This window comes from Scomber japonicus, chromosome 14, assembly GCF_027409825.1.
Source record: "Scomber japonicus isolate fScoJap1 chromosome 14, fScoJap1.pri, whole genome shotgun sequence".
Taxonomy (NCBI): Eukaryota; Metazoa; Chordata; class Actinopteri; order Scombriformes; family Scombridae; genus Scomber; species Scomber japonicus.
The window spans coordinates 26794012-26813411 of NC_070591.1; the positions used below are offsets into that span (position 1 = coordinate 26794012).

At 38.2% G+C, this 19400-nt stretch overlaps 1 protein-coding gene across 1 annotated transcript in view; it reads left to right on the forward strand.

Moving 5' to 3' along the window:
• The window catches only part of LOC128372561 (cilia- and flagella-associated protein 46), a 54481-nt gene extending 36934 nt beyond the window's left edge, over nucleotides 1-17547 (forward strand). Inside the window, exons 42-59 of the mRNA XM_053332657.1 lie at nucleotides 296-411; nucleotides 1529-1711; nucleotides 2039-2212; nucleotides 2931-3028; nucleotides 3337-3413; nucleotides 4122-4288; nucleotides 4556-4662; nucleotides 5316-5386; nucleotides 5850-6017; nucleotides 10902-10981; nucleotides 11385-11445; nucleotides 11595-11627; nucleotides 12415-12517; nucleotides 12647-12759; nucleotides 16494-16575; nucleotides 16822-16958; nucleotides 17115-17219; nucleotides 17444-17547. Coding sequence (XP_053188632.1) covers nucleotides 296-411; nucleotides 1529-1711; nucleotides 2039-2212; nucleotides 2931-3028; nucleotides 3337-3413; nucleotides 4122-4288; nucleotides 4556-4662; nucleotides 5316-5386; nucleotides 5850-6017; nucleotides 10902-10981; nucleotides 11385-11445; nucleotides 11595-11627; nucleotides 12415-12517; nucleotides 12647-12759; nucleotides 16494-16575; nucleotides 16822-16958; nucleotides 17115-17219; nucleotides 17444-17547 — 1979 coding nt within the window. The remainder of the gene's footprint in view (nucleotides 1-295; nucleotides 412-1528; nucleotides 1712-2038; nucleotides 2213-2930; nucleotides 3029-3336; nucleotides 3414-4121; nucleotides 4289-4555; nucleotides 4663-5315; nucleotides 5387-5849; nucleotides 6018-10901; nucleotides 10982-11384; nucleotides 11446-11594; nucleotides 11628-12414; nucleotides 12518-12646; nucleotides 12760-16493; nucleotides 16576-16821; nucleotides 16959-17114; nucleotides 17220-17443) is intronic.
• Nucleotides 17548-19400: the final 1853 nt, after the last annotated feature.

Consider the following 19400-nt stretch of genomic DNA (forward strand, 5'->3'; position numbering starts at 1 on the left):
TTAATCAATTAATCAGCCATAAATCAGCCTGTTTATGACTTTATTTTTGTGAAAGTTGTATCCACAAAAATAAGAAAAGAAAGAGATTACGATAGTCAAGGAAGAACTTCAACTTAATCCTTCAACATGAACACACAAAAGGTTGTACCACATGGTGAGAAGCTTATCGTCATTAGAGAGGTAGATGTCTGGTTACAGAAAAGTCTTTGGTCTTCATGGTTTGTGATCATGAGGGGATTTGATACTAATGACGATCATTGTTCTGTGATCTTAAAATAACTTGTTCAGAATGCAGCCTGGTCTGACCCCAAAGTCGCCTCTGGAGCGGAGGAGGATTCAGAGAAAGACAAAGACAGAGGAACAAGCAGAAATGAGCCAAGGATGACCTCTGCCAAAAGGGCTGAGCCGCAGGTAAATACCTTCTGACAAGTGACCTCATCACTCCTGACTCATCTCTAATCTCAGATCTTTACACAGAGGTTCACCTCACATCTCAGATCCCCTTGAGGTAAATCTCTGGGTGTTCTTATCATCAGAATGAGAGCAATGCCTTCACAGACAGCTTTTATCAGTTCATTTATTTTACTTTTGTCTTTGCCGGACTGATAAATACTGTTTATACCAAAGAAATGCAGAGAACCTCCTAGTCTTATGTAACAACATAAACAAATTTTAACTATGCTTTGTCTTTTACTGTGGCTAGTGACCCCTGTACACATGTAAGAAAATAAATCCTATATTATGACAGTTTGCTGAACTGCACACTGAGCTAGTAACTATACTATGAAAAGTAAGACAAGGGCTCCCTTTTTGGGTTTACAGACATACCAATATTAGAAATTCTTTTGGTTTCATGAAAATAAATATAGAAGTTATAACTATGAATAAAAGTAATACCTCATTTTAAAATGTTCTTAAGCTACGGTAGAAACATTACTGTAACTTTCACTTTCAAAGAATGCATAGAACAAAGTTGAGGCTTAATGAGAACTTTGACATGTAAAGATTATGGAAAACTTGACTCGAAAACGTATTTTCTCAATCAGATTCTTAGTGAGAGCGATGAGGTTCCACTTTAACATGCAATTTACTGACATGCTAGATTTCTGTTTTTCTTTTCTTTTTTCTCTGTGTTCTTCTCATTAGTTAAAAGTGGGCAGGTGCACTGGTTGAACAAGATGATATCACATACTGTACTTCAAAATTGGGTATTTACAACATTTGAATCAGATGCAGTTGGTGGGTTATCAAATCTGATCTGACTATACCCACAAAAATGATGAATTATATTATTGGAGATTTTGAGTACTATACTCTTAATAGGTAATACCTAAATACATTGTTTTAGTACTTTGATTGTACTATTAGATTCAATACATAAATGTAATATGTGTCCTACTGATGTTGAGGTTTCACTGTTGCAGAGCTGTAGTCCCCTTTTTAGAAATTATACCTGTGGGGGCTGTGGGCTTACTGCGATTCACTGTTATAGTAAGTTTGAAATCTGTGATGTCTCTTTACTGTGCAGCGAAGGAGACATAAAGCTCAGCAGTTGTTGGCCCAGGCCAGGAAGGCCCTGGCTGAAGCTGTCCGTCTATGTCTCCAGCACAAGCTTCCCACCTCCATCCTGGCTGATGCCTCTCTCAACATGTTGTACTGTCATGGCCATTTGGACCCTGGAGTGACTGGTCAATATCTCGCCCTGTTTCAGGTACAGTGCTATGCATCAGATCATATGGGCATTTTTTGCCAGCAGCACACATGTATTGAGTGTGCAGTGTATGTATAATATACAAAAGTAACATGATAATCATAGGCTTCACTTTCAATCTATCTCATCATTATTATCTGTCCATGTATACCGTAGAAAGTTCCACATTTAAATACTAAATCAATAAACTGTTTATAGTACAACAGTCTCTTTGTGCATCCACATATCATCCTGTCTCTCCTAATGGTATCCTTCAGGATATCATTACCTTCTATAATTCTTACTATTACTAAAAGCCCCTTCATCAATCTTCTGTTTTATCCCTAGAGCTGCTGCACTGTTGCTGTAATGACTGAGGTCCTAAGTTCTGCCTGCACTGACACCAGTGTGTCTCAGCTCTCTGCTCTGTTCAGCCTCTACAGAAAACTGCTCCTCTCTGAGGAGAAGAGGCCCAGCAGCATGGTGAAGGGAGTGGAGGACTCCCTCAACAGTTTCTCCAAGGTACCGGGTCACCAACCACCCACACCCCCACTCATGATTTATGGATGCTGTCATAGCCAGCTCGGTAAATTCCCTTGATGGGGGACACAGCATTGATGCTGTGTCTTTGCTCTGAATGTACTGTAGGATTCCAAAATCACACAGAGTGGTGGAGCTGAAAACACACTTCTGCTTAGATATTTATAAGTCACACAACCATGTACAGTAGCTAGTGTGTGGGATGTATGTGGGCTTTCCTGTGAACATAATTCAAGTCTTGAAAAGTCTTAACTTGTACAAGTTAATATGTTGATTCTGCTTGTGTAGAAATGAACAATTGCTAAATATTATTGGATGGAGATTATAGTCTTTAACTCAGCTTAAGTGTCTTAACACAGCAGGTTGTGTGACCCTGATCAATGTTTTTTATATTTTATCCCAATGGCATAGAACAAATGATAAACATTTTATCTATACCATTGACATCACTGACATATCATAAATTCATCAGCGGGATTGTCTGAAAAAATAGTGAAATGTGAAAAGAGGTCTTCTAATCATTTTTGGCAATTAATAGTAAATGATTGTTAATGCATCTCAATTACAAGATTTCACATGCTCTGAAACCAAAATCTTTAAGACTGACACTTGTCCTTATTTGATTACTAAAATGATTATATTCCCGTTTTTTAAAGAAAGCATTTTAAAGGCATTTTGAGATTATGTTAAATCCCTGCAGGCCTTCAGCCAACTGACCATCAATCCCAACCACCTAAACATCCTTCCAGAGCTTCCACCGAACCTGAAAATCCTGTTGCTTCAGCACTCTGAGGATGGGTAACTTCTATCTTTGTCTCTGTTTTCTATAACTGTGTTAGTCTGTTAATCATGATGAATGAGTAAGTGACAGCAGATCACACAAGTCATATTAGGTTTAGGCTACACGCATAACTGGTACAAAAGGACCTGCTGTGTGGTAGATCTGCCACTAGAGGGCTGATGGTTTGAAACTGCTGTATCTGTACTTGTAGAAAGAAAGAGTGCATGTATGTGAGTTCTAATGTATTTTAACTTTTGCATCAGTGCTTACATAGGTGAAGTAAAAGGTGTCTTTGTGTTTGTGTGTTTTGTTTTTTGTTTTTTAGGTCAAAACTTTATGGAGCTTTCTATGAGATGGCTAAAGCTCCAGAAAATCAAAAAGGAAAGACTATACAAGTTACAGGTTAGGGGCCTGTACATCTTTTAAACCAATGTTCATATAACTAAGAATAGTCGGACTACTTACTTTAATGTGAGATGCGGGCCAGACAGAGCATTTAACTGTTAATACTTTATGTATTTTTATACTGCTTGCAAGTTGTTCCAATGCTTAAGGGAATATGGTCATTATCACACATGTAGCATTTATATGGAGCCAAATGACTTTAGTATTCCCACGTAACATTTATGTGCAAGGCAGATGAAAAGTTCAAATTTAATGAAGACAAGGAGAGAGAGAAAATAGCAATGAAGTGTGAAACAAATCACCTGCATTTCCCTTTGACCTCTTTGCTACTGGCTTGGCACAGAACACCAACTTTAATAAGTCATTACAGGGTATTAGCATACTGTATCACCACACATGACCTTTCATGGAACTAGTCTTACTTAAGATGTTGTGGGAATATTTGCAATGGGGCGGGGGTGGCTTGCTGGTATCTACACTCATTTCCTGAGAATGAGGGCAAATTTATGAAGCCGAAAAGACAGGAAAAAACAAGATAAAACAGATGAAGAGCGAGGGAGATCTTACAAAAGGAGCAGCGTAGGGAGGAGAAAGAGGAGGAGGAGGAGGAGGGGGGGGGTGTGAGTGCTCATGGGGACCAATTATAAGGCCTGTATGTGTCTGTGAGCATGCATGTCTGATTGTTTGTCAATTCCTTTGTTACAGGTACCCTGATATGCTCTAGGGTGGCCAAGGTTTTGGTTTGCCCCAGGGCTCTTATGGCACTTCGGGAGCAGGTTCGGGCCTTTGGCCTGGAGACCAGACATGCCTTCCTCAAGGAAGCCTGTTGGCACAGTACTGAGGGCAGACAGGAGGCCCCCAATGAGCATCAGGTTTTTACTCTTGTATGTCTCGTTCAGGCCTTTGCTCTATTAAAATTATCCACTGCAAGCCTCATAAATAAACTCACTCCACCGCAATTATTATCATCCCATGCCTCCTCTGGCTTCATGGGGGAGACGTGGGACAGCTGACATCTAAAGCATTGTGTAGCTGCAATAAAAGTGTGGCGTGAAGGTTATTAGTGGCCTGTAACAATAAATACTGCATCACAGCTCCTGACACTCCCATTGCTTTGCTTTCTTGTTCCCACTATACAGAAAACTGCTGCAGAAAGAAAGTTAGAACCTCGCTTCAGAGAAATTGTACATGATATGGAAGACTATTTGAATCCCCTTCTCATGCAGTTAGACTTCTCTTGCTCAAGGTACTGTATATATCATCAGAACCCCCATTACATCCACTACAAAGGATTTACAAATTTCATTTAATTTTATTAGCCTGAGGAAGAGAACTTTGCAAGTTTGAAGTGAAGTTTTTTTTAATGTTTAGAAGTCCAATGTTAGTTATCAGAGTAGTATGATAGTGGTAGTGGAATATATGGTTTGAATTATATACAATTTATCTATGATTGTATTGTAAGTGTGCATACGGTATACTACTGTGTGTTTACAATAGTTTTTTTCTTTATCACAGCATACATTTTGTCTTATCAACCACAGGTGTTCCAGTGCTAGGGCCTCAATTCTGTGCGTGTTGGTTTAAATGAGGCAGAGCATTTTTTATTGTTATCAGTTAGACTTGCGGTTTTACAGCCGTGGCAGGTACAAATGTCCTCTGTGAGGAAGTTTGGACATGTGTGTTTTTAAAACAAAGTGAGACTGGTCTGTCTGATAATGTTGTTTGGTGAGGTTTGTTCATGCAGAAAAGCATGCAGCAAGCTTACATAAAGCAAATACTGCATGTGTATATTTCTTGCAACTTGTCACATCTTACACTATCTGGTTCATGTCTTGCCTTTTTAGACATAGGGTTGTGCAACACTACTGATCTTCACCTGTCCTCATCTCCCACTGTCAGGCCCCAGGCTGCATCAGTACCAGTCCCTGAAATGGCCAAAACCAAAGATAAAGACGAGAAAGGCAGCTCAGGTAGTGGTACAGTATGTTGGGTGTGGGCATGTTTGTGTCTGTGACACCCCAAGGCCTTGCAGTTATCTATACGTACAATGAATCATATGAATCATCTTTTATTCCAGCATCTGCTGCATTTCCTTGTTGTTCATTGACAGACCATCAGCAGGTTTCAATTCAGACGGGCCACAGCTCATCCCCCTCAGGCTTGCTGTACATGTGATTTAATATGATACATGTTGATTTACACTCACAACATGATAACTCAGTACTAGTAACCCTATTGCAGCATGCAGTATTAAAGTGACAGTAAACTGTATTTAAATATTTGCAAAAGAATTAACAGAATTACTGGAACAATCACACTGTTCCAGTAAGAAATTGTGGTGCAATTGTTCCTTAGAGGATGTTATACAGCAACATCTGTATGTGTGTGTGTGTGTGTGTGTGTGCGTGTGTGTGTTTGTGTGCACGGTTAAAGTACAAATGGAACCAGGGGAGTTTTTGGTGTTACTGGCAGACAGAAAGCTGCTGGAGTTGCCTCTGGAAGCTTTGTCCTTCCTGCAGGAGGAAAGCCTGAGCTCTGTGTCCCGAGACTTCTCTCTCCAGCTTCTTCATAGCCGCCTGAACAGAGAAGAGCCAGAGAAAGGTACCAAAAACACATAAATACACTGATTTAAAAAAAAAAAAAAAATGTTTCAAGCATCCCTACAAATCTGCATCTTCAGGATAAACAGCCAGGTGACATTAAAATGTTAACATTTGAGTTAAGCATATTTTTTACTGTTCTCCAAACAATGGATGTAGCTGTGAGCTAGTAAACGAGGCTGGTTGGTTGCAGCAATACGATACCATTAACAACCATGGGACCATCTATTAAAGAGGAACTTGACAATTCATATCCACTCCACACACAGGTGTATGCACAAACACACACATACATACAGCAGCTAGTATAGCAGAAGCAACATGTACACTGCTTGCCCTTATGCATGGATATGAGCAATAATACTCTGTACTTCAATTAGTATAAACAAAAGGGATGACTAATGCAATACTTCATGTGACGTATTTGATTAGAAACTTGTGAGAATACGGAAGTGCAATTGACTTGAGTGGACGGCAGCCACATAATTTCAGGCAAGCTTAAAGCCATCATGAGAGTTCCTGCTCAGTGTTCATTCAACCAGTTTTTACTAGCGAATTAAACAGGCACCCTGTTGAAATTCTTGGAATGCTAATAGTTTTCTTGATTGCTTAAGAACACCTATGTTCACTCATTTCCCCATGGTTTTCACTAAACCATGATTAATTTGCTTTCTTTGTTGAAAATTGAAAATTATATTTCTCCATGACTTGGTGAGACGAACTTATGTATTTAATGATAAGGTACAATCTGTGAGATATTTTCAAACAGACTTTAATTATTCATTTAAGACATAGTTTATCACAGTTTTAACACAAGCATTCTTATCTTGCTGATATCTCTGCAATGCTGCCAAATTAAATATAATTCTCCTAAGTTTCTTAGAAAGTAGGTCTCTACTGTGAATTGTAAGGGACATGTTGTTGCAAAGACATACACAGTGAACGGTAAAGAACAGTAAAAACAGTGGTTTATAATGGAAGACTATTGGGTTCAAACTGAAGCTTGCCCCAGAGTTCAGAAACTGTAAGAGACTTCAGGTTTTTGATGAGGGAAATAAATATGTATGGCAGAACAGTCTAATCTATAAAACTTAACAAAAACAGTGAGGTTCTTGTTGTTTGACTGACATGACTCACATAATTCCTCATGATATTCTAGTAAACAATAGCTTACACTTGTGAAAGTGTTTTGACGTTTTGATTCAGACTGCAAGCAGCCATCCATAGAAATGGAATTTGTTCAGCAGAGAAAGGTCATTTCACATCCTGCTGGCATGCAGAAGTTCATGCAGACATCCGTGAACACCGTTGCCTGCTTTACTAAAGTGGATGTCCATTAACTGTGGCCATTTCACTGTGCCTGCTAGAGCAATTTAGAATCAGGACTGCACGGATATTATATGTAGGTGCTGGCAAAGGCTAACTGTTGACTGAGCAAATCATGTTTTAAGTTGAAATTACCACACCTTGTTATAGATGTCAGTCTGAAACAAAAAGTGTGTGTACAGCTGAAAAGCATCACAACACCAGCTTACTGGAAAGAGAAGGTGGTGGGAAAATATGCGTAGCAGCAACTCCAAAGCCCATTAAATGATATGTTATATCTTATTTGCTGAATCAGTACAAAATCCAAAGTACTGTATAAAAAGAAGTGCAAATTAGATCCTCCATTAGCTTTGCCCAAGAAATAGGAGGAAATAGCCTGAATCTGTCTTAAGGTAACAAAATATGCCTTGCAGCTCCTCTAAAGCTCACCAATCTATGTTATATCTCATTTGCTTAATTGGTACAAAATCCAAAGCACAAAAATAAGTGTAAATGAATCTCAAAATGTCAAAACTGTGTTTTTACTCAAATGAACATGATTTGTTTCAAGTGAAAACACATTGACAGCCAAGTATAAAAAGTAAAGTCCTATGACACTACACTCTCACACTCATTAAAATACCAACATATAGGTATTAGATTCGTGCTACATTCACAATCTGGTAAGATTACATTACTTTTGGTGTCATTTCAATTTTCAGTTTCATTTTTTTCAATCAATCTAAAACACAAATATCTATTTTAGGTCACACATAAAGACTTTCAAAGCTATACTTCACTACATCGGTCAAACAAGCATCACTTCTCAGCATTATTTTCTCCTCTGTGTTACATTTGCAGAATCATTTATCATATATGTGGAGACAGAATGTAGCTAAACATCAGTTTCAAAGTATTGTTCCTGATAAAAAGCAACAAGAACTGGAGAAGAAAAAGTATTTAATTGATATTATCCATCACACTGTGTCAGCTTCCAGTCTCTCAGGGTTTTATTTTGGAGGTCTATGAGTGTAAGATCCTCAGGGGGAAAAATCCAGTTGTTTTTTGGCAATGATACATCAATCCTTGAGGGAATTATGCACATTCATATTTTAGAAAGGAGGGGAAAAGAGCACCGAATTTGATGCTGCCTTTTTAAAGGTTGACTCATTTGCATAACTTGAGAGTGAATGTATAAAGGTTACTGTTCAACTAGTGTGTATGTGCATGTCACTTGACACTTGCATAAGGAGGGACAGGGAGGTACCGCCACATGCATCCCCTGATAGACCTCTCAATACCTCGATCAAATTCATGGGTGAAGAAACTAATGAAAAAAAGTGGATTTGTGCTGAACCATGATTACCATATTTTTGACATCTACAGTTTACTATTGTGTCAAGAAGATATAGTGCCTGAAACCTCTTTTGAAAGGGCTATTTGTTATTCTGTGCAGTGCTTTGCATGAAGTATGCACAGGACAAATTAGCACAAACTATAAAAAAAGACTGCCTGCAGGTGGGCAGTGTTTGCCTCATATGAACTTCTGTTCCTACTGACTCTAATGTTACTGTGTCTGGGAATTTTTGAGTGATTCCAAGTACACTCAAATAGTATTGACCATGCTGATCCCACATTATTAATTGAAATCCATGCAAATAAAAACAGATGGCAGTGCAAGTGAATGTATCAGGATATTATTATTATCAAGACATTTGTGACTTAAAGACATTAAGTGATTCTCCAACAAGTAGATGTTGGCTACTTCTGAATTTGGCGACCCCAAATTGGTGATACTTAGAAGTACATGATGAGCCTCTGAGCTTTTTTCAAGATGATTTTAAGCATATAGCAGTACAGTGGTTCAGTGTGGCAGACTCCACAACCCAGAATGTACTTTCCCTAAAACAGCCATTACCTAGCTAGGTGGAGAAAATGATGGGGCAACAACTGCTTTAGACAGAGGCATGAACAGAAAATTGCATGATTTTACAATTTGACATAATGCTTCATATCCTTCCTGAAATAATATTTGGACTCTCTGCAGCATAACATTAGGACACTACAGGACTAGATCAAATATGACAGCGTGCCTGTCAATAAAAAAGCTGTTTGACGGCTGAAGAATAGCTATAGGAGGAGGAGGGGAGTGCCATTTGCTGGGAATGAATGTTTTAAGTAAATGCAGGAAGAAGAGCAGAAGATGACTGGAATAAGAGGGGGAATAGGGGTAGAAACCCACATGAGTAAAGGCAAAGAAGCATGTCACTATTCATTCACTTTGATTCACCGGAAAATCCAGCCACGACCATTAGAAAAATGACTTGATGGAATTACATTACCACAAATTACATTACCACAAACTTTTGACTGTCTCCGGTGCTGCTGCTGTTTGTATGCGCTGGCAATTTGGGTATTGTTAGCTAGGTTTGCTCCACCGAGTAAGCCCAACTTTACCGCACTCTCTAGATGACTCCTGCTGCTGCTTTCACACTTTAGAATCCTCTCAGAATGATGCTTGATCAAGTTCATGCTCTCCTGCTTTTATTGCCAAAGGCTGTGTGAATATTGCTGTTTTTCTGTACTTGGGAAAGCATTTGATGTTTCCAGTGTGGGGCTATCCCCACATAGCGGCTTCTAGAGTCAAACACAATTCCAAATACCCTTTTAAAACTATTGTATCAATCTAATGACCTGAGATTTTATAATAATACTGATTTAAAGCAGCATCTGAGTATTTTTTGACATTCATTCATATGGAATAACAAGTAATTAATTTCTAAATTACTCTGTGCCACTGAAACCACTTCTTTCCGCCCCAAATGACCAGATGGCAGTCAAGATCTGAGCTGACAGCCAAACAGTAATCCTGTTACTCCTTCAGATTAAGTCAAATGTTTTTGGTTTTTAGTGACAAAAATAAGGTTGACAGTTTGGCTTGAGCTCTGCCTTAGAGGTTGGCACTCATGGCACCATTACTGCATTAATCAAACAGGTGCATTCTTTCAGTGTTTTTGCCTACATCATTTTGGTCTGTTATAGTATCGTACTCTTGGAAGCTTAAAGGACCAGCATGTAGGATTTAGGGGCATCCAATGGTGAGGTTGCAGATTGCCAACCAACCAAATATGCCTTCCCTCCCTCTTCACTTTAAGCAGAAAGTATAAATTAAACATATGTGCTAATTACCATGGGTTGTGGAAATGTACTTTTAAAAGGTTGGTCTTTGGACCAAAGTATTGGACTGATGCACAAACAGATGCGCTGACAGACATTGTCACTCCTTCCTCCTAAGCCCATTAATTATTTGTTTTGTTTATTTGAAACGAAGGGGAGATTTGAATCAAAATTAATGAGCTAATTAAGTTGATAATCAATGCTTAATCAGTATTCAGTGCTTTCATTTGCAGAGGGTAATAGATGATGCAGCCAAAAGAAAACTTACAGAACAGTTCTTCAGTCACCAATAAATGTCATTGACTTTGCAGATACTGAGAAAGTTTTTTTTCGTGGTACAAATGCTGTGTAATCTACCCGACAGACAAGTGTATATATTAATTCTGCTTCCTGTTTGTGGCAGTTGAAAGTGACAACAAAAAGGAGACCAAAGGTGGCAAAGGAACTAAGGGGAAGGGAGATCAAAGCCAAGCCATCAAAGTGGTGAGTTCAGTAAATTAATCTGGGCCCGCCAGATACAGACAGCAATATTACTTTAACCTGCTGTCAGTGCTGGCAATTATTTAACTCCCTCCTGCCTCTCTTTTAAGTGTGGTTTTTCAATCAATTACATAATGTGTTTTCATAAAGATCCTATTTCTAGCTTCAGAGCATTTATCCTCTGTCATGCACCACTTCTACTTTTTCCACCAACCCCCGTCCTTTTTGCTCTCATTTACCGCTTCGCTGTCTTTACTGTCTTAAAAATCCACTCTCATGTCTTGTGTTTCAACTGGTTTTTACGGATGTGCATGTACTAAAGACATTATTTTAATACATGTGGATATACTGTGTACGCAATATGTTTGTAACTGTGCTTTGTTTGATTGAAATAACATTTACCCAGATACCTGCCAATCGTGTCTTGCCTCCTAACACCATCCCAGTGGACACACGTAACATCAAATGTATCTTTTTTGGGGGTCTTTTTTTTAAGTTATATTTTGTTTAATAGTATTCCAAATACTATTCTAATCTATCATCTAATTCTGTATCTTAAACTGGCCATAACATTTGTGTTCATTCTTGATGATGATTCTTAACATCCCTCCAAAAGATGTTGTCGACCCTTACAATGAAGGTAACTTTGGTAAGTAAATGTAGTAGATGCAGTTAGTCCAGGTGATTCAACAAGTTTTTCTGGCATTATCTCTTCTTAAAGGGGACCCATTACACTTTTTTCTTTTTTTTCCCCAGTCATATATGCAATGTTACAAAGTAAGATGGTCATGTTAAAAGTGACCAAAGTGTCATTTAACAAAGAGCTCCAAATGTCTCCATATCTTGTTGTGTCGACTGGTGTTCAGTACCACTATTGAACCGCCACTAATTCAAGTCTCTCATTATTCATTTCAATTTAATTTATACCATTAAAGCAGGAAATGCTGGGTTTGCATCTGCAGTAACTTAACAGGACTCTCATATGAACTCAGAAGTTTCTGGAAATCTGGCCAACCAGAATAAAGCGGGTTCATTGGGAGGGGACTTTAAAGAGACAGTTAGGAGACAGAGGCTTAACTGAGAAGCTGCATTAAAGGGCTGGTGTAAGATTAATAAGGAGTTTTTTGAACTGTGAATCTTGCAAAGCTAATGTAGTGGAGACCAAAAATAAATATTTAGAGGTAGAGATGAGCATAATACCTTGTCTTTAAAGAAGAGAGGAAATGCACTGCATTGCAGCAGATACATATGCTTGGTGCTTATAGTTAATTACAGTGTAGCTCTAGCAGTTTGTAGTATGTGCTGGAATGTGCAGCTCACTTTTCTTGTCCGTTTATGTCACTGTATATGAATCCAAACTGAACTGCCATTTAGTGTCACACCCTATACAAGTGGAAAGTCTGATATTTGCATGTCGATGTCTGTATGTGGCACAGAGGGGACCAGTCTGTGCGAGAAGATGAAGGAGATTTTGGAAACCAACAGCCAGCATTTTACCCATCAGTTGGAGGGCATCATGGGCAGCAAGCAAACACCCAGGTTAGAGCCTTTAAGCAGAGCAAATTAATGCAATGCACCATATTTATTTGACTTTTGCACTGAGCACCTACTGTATTTGTTATATTGCAATGCAGCTAATCACTTCTACTCCACTTCATATATGTCAAGTCTGTCTGAGATAGAGCAGCTGCTATGCAGATGTGGTGGCTTCATTTACCTGGGGACAGAGCGCTTCATGGCAATCATTCCTCCTGCCAAACTAGCAGCCCTCAATCTGTCTGGTACAGCTCTCTCACACACACACACACACAGACACAGACACACACACACACACACACACACACACACACAACATTCTCCCTACATGATATTTATTTAATGGGACCTGAGAGCATCTTATATGAGTTAATGTATGTCGTTTTGTAAAAGTGAAAGAGGGAATTAAAACATTGCATATTATCTTAACTTCTATCTGTTTTTGGATGACCGAATTACAGTGTCACATGTAGTTGTCAATTTTTTTTAAGGTTTCTGAATTTAACGTACTGGATTAACAGATCAACATACTGAAAATTGATTCTGTACTTGTAAATCTCATACCTGTAGGTTAGTATTTGTCTTAATTTTACTATTTGTTCCATGTGGTCCTTTTTTAGCAGGAAGAAATCAGCATAAATGTTACTATAGTTCCACAAAGAAAAAAGAAAAAATGACTGAGAAGTAGTCTCTGTCATCAAATAACCAGATTTTATAAAATCACACAGCATCCTAAATTCTATAAAGCATATTAAATGGTAAATTAAGATGGAAAATTATGAAAAATAATGAACGAATGATTGAATTTTAGAGCAGAGCTGTCTGCGTATTATGTAAGCAGTAAATGGAGCAGTAGGCTTAATCTCCTAAATGAGGTTTTACCATCAGATTCACAACTTCACTGTGTGACTATAAAGATAATTTAACTGAAAATGTCTAATGAGGATAAATCATTTGGAATTATATTAGTGGATCATACTCTGGAAAACTGTAATTGATTGATAGTGCAATAATGTATATGACTTTAAGAATCTGGACTCCTGCTTGTTGTAGGATTCCTCCAATTTATTCCATTAGTTTGGATTGTTTGCATTCAGTGTTTCTATCTCTTTCTTTTTAAGGCTTCTCATTTATTCTGGATGTGCAACAGCCTTCTTTAAATCTTTAGATTCCCTTTTTCTTAAGATTTGCTTTCATTCATTTTTGATGAGTTATATTTGGAGTATGGTCTTTAATCATACAAGATCACACATCCGCTGACATCAGTTAAATAATGGCAGTTGAATTGAAGTATTTTAAGACCTGATGTCAGTGTTGTCTCCGCTGATTTATGGCTTAAATCTATATTTTCAGTAAAGAAGCCTCTTTAATACAACTTACACCACTTTAAAGAAACCATTTTATATTAACTATAATCAGGAGACAAGATGACTCCAATCTCCAAGCAAAAATTAGAGAGACCTTCAAATAAAGATAACCTGCCCCAAATCATCACTCGGCTCTTCACACCCTCAAATACATTTCACTGAACATTTATAGCCCTATACCCTACATGCTGTCTTTACTCTCCTTCAGCAGCAAACAAAGGTAGTCTGAGGGTGGGTGGACTCTTTCTAGCATGATTGACAGAGTGTCAGGTTGGCCCTAAACATCGCCCCAGGCCAGACATATGTGCTACCCGCTAGCCTGGCATTAGTGCTGCTAACTATAGTGTGACTGACACCACGGTCTGAGTTCCAGCTGTTACTTCACAACACACCGGACCATTCCTACTTATTTGGGCATCAGGATATGATTAGGCGATGGCAGGGGAAAAAAAGGTGTCATACAGAACATGCCGCACCATCTGCACTCATAGCTTATCTGGGAATTGTGTTTATTTCATCATTGCATCGTAATGTTGTTTAAGGAAGAATATCACTTCCTAACGTGGCTCTTATATGGACAAAACTCAATAACTGTTCTGCTGCTGTGACAACTGCACGTCTGAGACTCATGTCAGAGCAGAACTGCCGCTCTGGCCCCCCGAGCAGTTGCTTAGCAAAGGGTGGGTGGGTGGGGAGGAGGGGCATGTGGCAGTGTCTCACTTCAGATGAAGACATGACTGTATAGGAAGTCAGCCAGAATAGCTGCAAGACATTGCCTGTCCTTGCTGCCATGGAGAAGATAGTGAATGACCTTGCTGACACACACCTGGTGTCAGACAGAGTTTTTCACACCCACAAATCTAGTCTAAGAGCTTGTGCAGTGTGAGGTTGTGGGGTTGTGTATTAATATATATTGCAGATGGACTATATAGAAGTAACAGTGTTTCTATGCTGGAGAGCCTTACTAAAAGTCTCTTTGGTATGTCTGTTTTCTTCTGTGAAGGCTCAGTTCTTTCAAATCTGATTTCCACTGCATATCAGCTAATGATTTCTACCATTCAGGCATTAATTATATAGAAGACCCAAACACTTGTGTAATTTTACCACTTTCATGGTGGGCATGTTTCATCAAAAACCTCACACTTACCTCTGTTTTATAATGTATTTTTGCAAATAGAGAGCATGATAGTGGGGTTTTCTGTCCACATTCAAATTCAAGTCCAGTTTCATGTCATTTTTTTTTAAGAACACATTTAATAAAACCAGAGTTCAGTAAATTTCTGTGCAAATTATAGTGAAAGGCACAACAGTAGAGCTGAAATGACATCAGTAATAAAAGTCACAAATAGAAGACAACAATGAAAGGCAAATGATAAAATACCAGGCAATATAAAAAATATATGCTGTCTTTCATGTCTTATATATATGTAAGACAGAAAACACTACCAATTGTATTAAAAAAAAAGTCTATATTATTAAAAGTAATTGATCTGAGGATCTAAGATGCCTAGGGCTGGAGTAGTGGCAGAGAAGATCTAAAATGTACTGGAGTTTGCACCGTGCAAACTCATGTATGGCTTAAAAAACAAATAAAAGAACCTTGTATTCAGCCCTGTATTTGACAGGCAACCAATACAAATAGGTATCTAATGCTGTAATATGTGGTGAAATTTGAGCACTTTGTCATTCTAACAGATATTTAAAAATGTCAATTCTGCAGGCAGATACCATGTAGAAGCCAATAACGTAATAAACTATTTAGTTATTGGCTTTTGTAGAAGCCAATAACTAACGACCGATTATTATAACGACAGTTATTACGTCATTGGCTTCTACACACCATCTATAACATCCATAAAATGATCTTGAAAGAAAAACAACAGAAATACTGTCATGGCCTCATGGGTTTTGGACTTTTTTGGTTTGTTCTCTTGTTTAGCCCTGCTTTGCCCTTAGTGTTTTTCCTCAGCCTTCACACCTGCCCTGCCATTCACTCCAACCCTGCACTTGTGTCTGGTCACCTGTTCCCCATTCCCTCATTTGTTCTGTTAGTATTTAAGTCTTGGTTTTCTGTTTAATTTTGTTTGACTCTTTTTCAATTTTGTTCAAGTTCATCAAGTTTGTTCAGTTCAGCTCTGCACTTGTTTTTCGTATGCAAATACATTGTGTAATAGAAGGACTGGATTTTCAATAATATACAGCACTTTTTTCTTTTACATCCTGGTTCTCTTTGCAGACTTAATTAGCCTGTGTCTTCTGTTACCTAACTGATTGATTTTGGTTGGTCACATAAGAACAGCATAGAACAGGTCTTCTTGTTTGTAGTGGAGCATGATTGACATCCTCAAGGCTATGGTTTATGCTCCATGTAGAAATGTTACAAAGGAGTCATGAATGCAAGTAGAATGTGTTCCTTCATTGTAAGAAACATCCGGGCATTTAACGAAACTGAGGCACCCAATATACAAAATGCATTGTGTATCATGTTTTTGAGGCATCTTATGTATCATATACTTTGTACCATATACTTTTAATGCTGTTGGTTATAGTTTAGTCTTTTTCTGTGAGATTTATTTATTCTGTTGCCTGATAATGATGTTTGCTCTCTTCAGAGTGTCACATGGCTCTGCTCTTTGACTTGGTCCAGAACAATGCAAGTGTTCTCCGTCAGTCAAACCTTGACATGCACAAGAGGTAACAAAATAGCTTTATCCATTTAAGCAATTTAGTTGTTTTCAATAAATTTCCCATCGTCTTTCATCACTACAGACACATTCTTTCTTCCACCTCTCCTTCTCTAATGTGTTTTACGAGGTTCACTCAGGGACAATTGATGTATTTATCTTAGGTAGTATTTTGGCTCTTCAGTTGGAAGTAGTTAATAGAAACAGGGCTTCCCCTCTCTCTGTCACACATAATCTCACTGTTTTGCTCCTGCAGTGCTCGACAGTTTGCCCTGGAGAAACCTCTGGAGACTGCTCTGCTGTTGAGCATGGATGGTGTGAGCTGTGTTGTCCTCAACCAGTGGCACAGCAGCTTTCAACAGAACACACGCAATGTGGCCACTTTTCTGGACAGTAAGGTTTAAACACACGCAAATAAACAGCAAATATTTGACATCAGTATTACTGTCTAACATTACAACATGCATTGTATTTAGTTGCTTCTAAGACTGAATGGGCATTATTAGCTGCTACAGTAATACAAGCTGCGTGTTTCACCATGCGTTGCAGATCTCCTGAGGGAAAGACAGACCTCTGGCCAGGCTGTGCATGTCTTGAGAAAAGGGAACTTTCACAGTTCAGAGATACCACATCCTAATGTTACAAGATCATATGGTACAGTACTGTACATCCTGCTTTTTGCCTCATTTAGCCTTACATTTGCATTTCCATTTACTGTAAATATATTCATGTCCATGCATTTATGTGTGAGCACCCTCACCTCATCCCTCACACCCACACATCTCTTTCTCTCTTGTGTATGAGACTTGGGATTCTCTGCAAAGAAAACGTTGATATAACTCTCATATATAATTACTACTTTCTCTTGTTATCTGCAGATCAAATGCTCCTCACAGATGATGATGTTCAACACAAAACAACTCTCACACCATCAGCTTTCAACTGTATACTTTATGGACTCGCTAATTTAATTGTCACATAATATGCTGCACATCTCTCAGTGAATCTCTCACTTTTCTCGCACAGTTCAAGACAATTACAGGCCTGGATGTCAGCTGGAATTGCAAACATTCCTGTGTGCAAAAAACTAAAGCTAGTATGAAGGCTAAAACATTTTATTAAAAGATGATTCTTACGATCTCTGCTGTGTCATTTTACAAGAAATAAGTGAGTTTTGCACTTGATGTTTTTAATATTGTTTCATCATTCACAGCTGGAGTGAGATACAAAATCCAACATGACTGGCTCAATAAATTAAGGCTGCAGCTCTCAATGCTCTAGGAGTGCATAGCTTTCAGAGACTCACCCTATACACGCTTGTATTATTAAAATAGAAACATTACAGCTGAGCATTGTGCTGACGTGTTGTACCTTCAGGATCTCTGCCTAGCAGATAACACTCAATATATTGAGTGTGCAGAGTGTCTGTCCACAACAGTCACTATGATTCTCAATGCATCATTAATGTGCGTCTGCGTCAGACTTTATCAAACTAGATGTGAGAAAATTATTTTAGGTCACTTTGAGAGGCCTGGCAGCTCTGCTATTAACAGCACAGGAATGGATATGATTCTACAATAAAAAGTCTCTGCTGGAGTGTAACTGAACTTCTCTTATTGCTTGTTTTCTTATGTCTTCTCATGTCTGTTTACTCAAGCCTTTTTCAATTGTACCTTCAAAAGCAATTTGGACCGATTTAGTCTGGATTCAGACAGAGGATTTAGTAGATTTTATTTGGTATTTATCTAATGCTGCATTCAGGACATTTGACTTGGCTTTCATATTTTGATCCCCGCATTGTGAAGATGTGCACTCATGAAAACCGTTCAGTTGGGGTAAAGCAGGATTTATCCTTTCCTTGAAATGAGGCTTAAATTAAATATAATTATGGTTACTAATTTTAATTTACGGAATGCCTTTATCATGCATTGCAGTGCAAGCTTAATCCTTATATTTGTTGTTGTATTGCACTAAATGTTAATTTAAAAATTCCCCAACACGACACAACCCTTGAGAAAATAATTGTTCTTACTGTTGGAAGTACGTGACCTGAGGTTTTAAATGCTTCTCTGTTTATTTTAACATTTACAGCAGGATCACTTTGTGGTTTACGTTTGGCATCCTTCTAAACCTAATTCACTGGACTGAGACCTAATTCAGTGATACCTAAAATTGCAACACTGGCATTCATTCTTCAGTAGACCCAGGGGTATAAATTCACTATGAAAAAGATCAGTTTTTATCCCACTGTATGTAAAAATTGAGAAACCGTGTTCTTGAATTGGCACATCACACAGCTTTTCGAACTTCTTCGTCTATCGTGTCTTGTCTTAGCTTCTTTCAAGTTTTCCTTATATATGGATCATTGATCAGTCGTGACTAACAGATCACAATATATACTAAATATACAAAACATCTTTTAAAATAGTTTTCACTAAAAATATTTTTTACTCCTGGTGGATGCAGAAATTTACAAGAGGTATGTAAATGATCATAATTAAAATGCATATACTTCAGCAAATACTACAGTACAAAATCAATTTTAACACATCCATCCTTAAACTAAATGTCCTGCTCTCAAAAATCCTTCTCTGTGAAAACACATATAAACCAGTGAACTCTGGAAAACTGGCTTCAAATCTAATCCCTCATCAGTCAGTCAATCAATCTTTATTTGTATAGCACCAAATCACAATAAAGTCATCTCAAGGCATTTTACACATAGAGCAGGTCTAGATCGTACTTTTCATGTTTAATTATAAAGAGACCCAACATTCCCACATGAGCAAGCACTTGGCGACAGTGGCAAGATAAAACTCCCTTTTAACGTGAAGA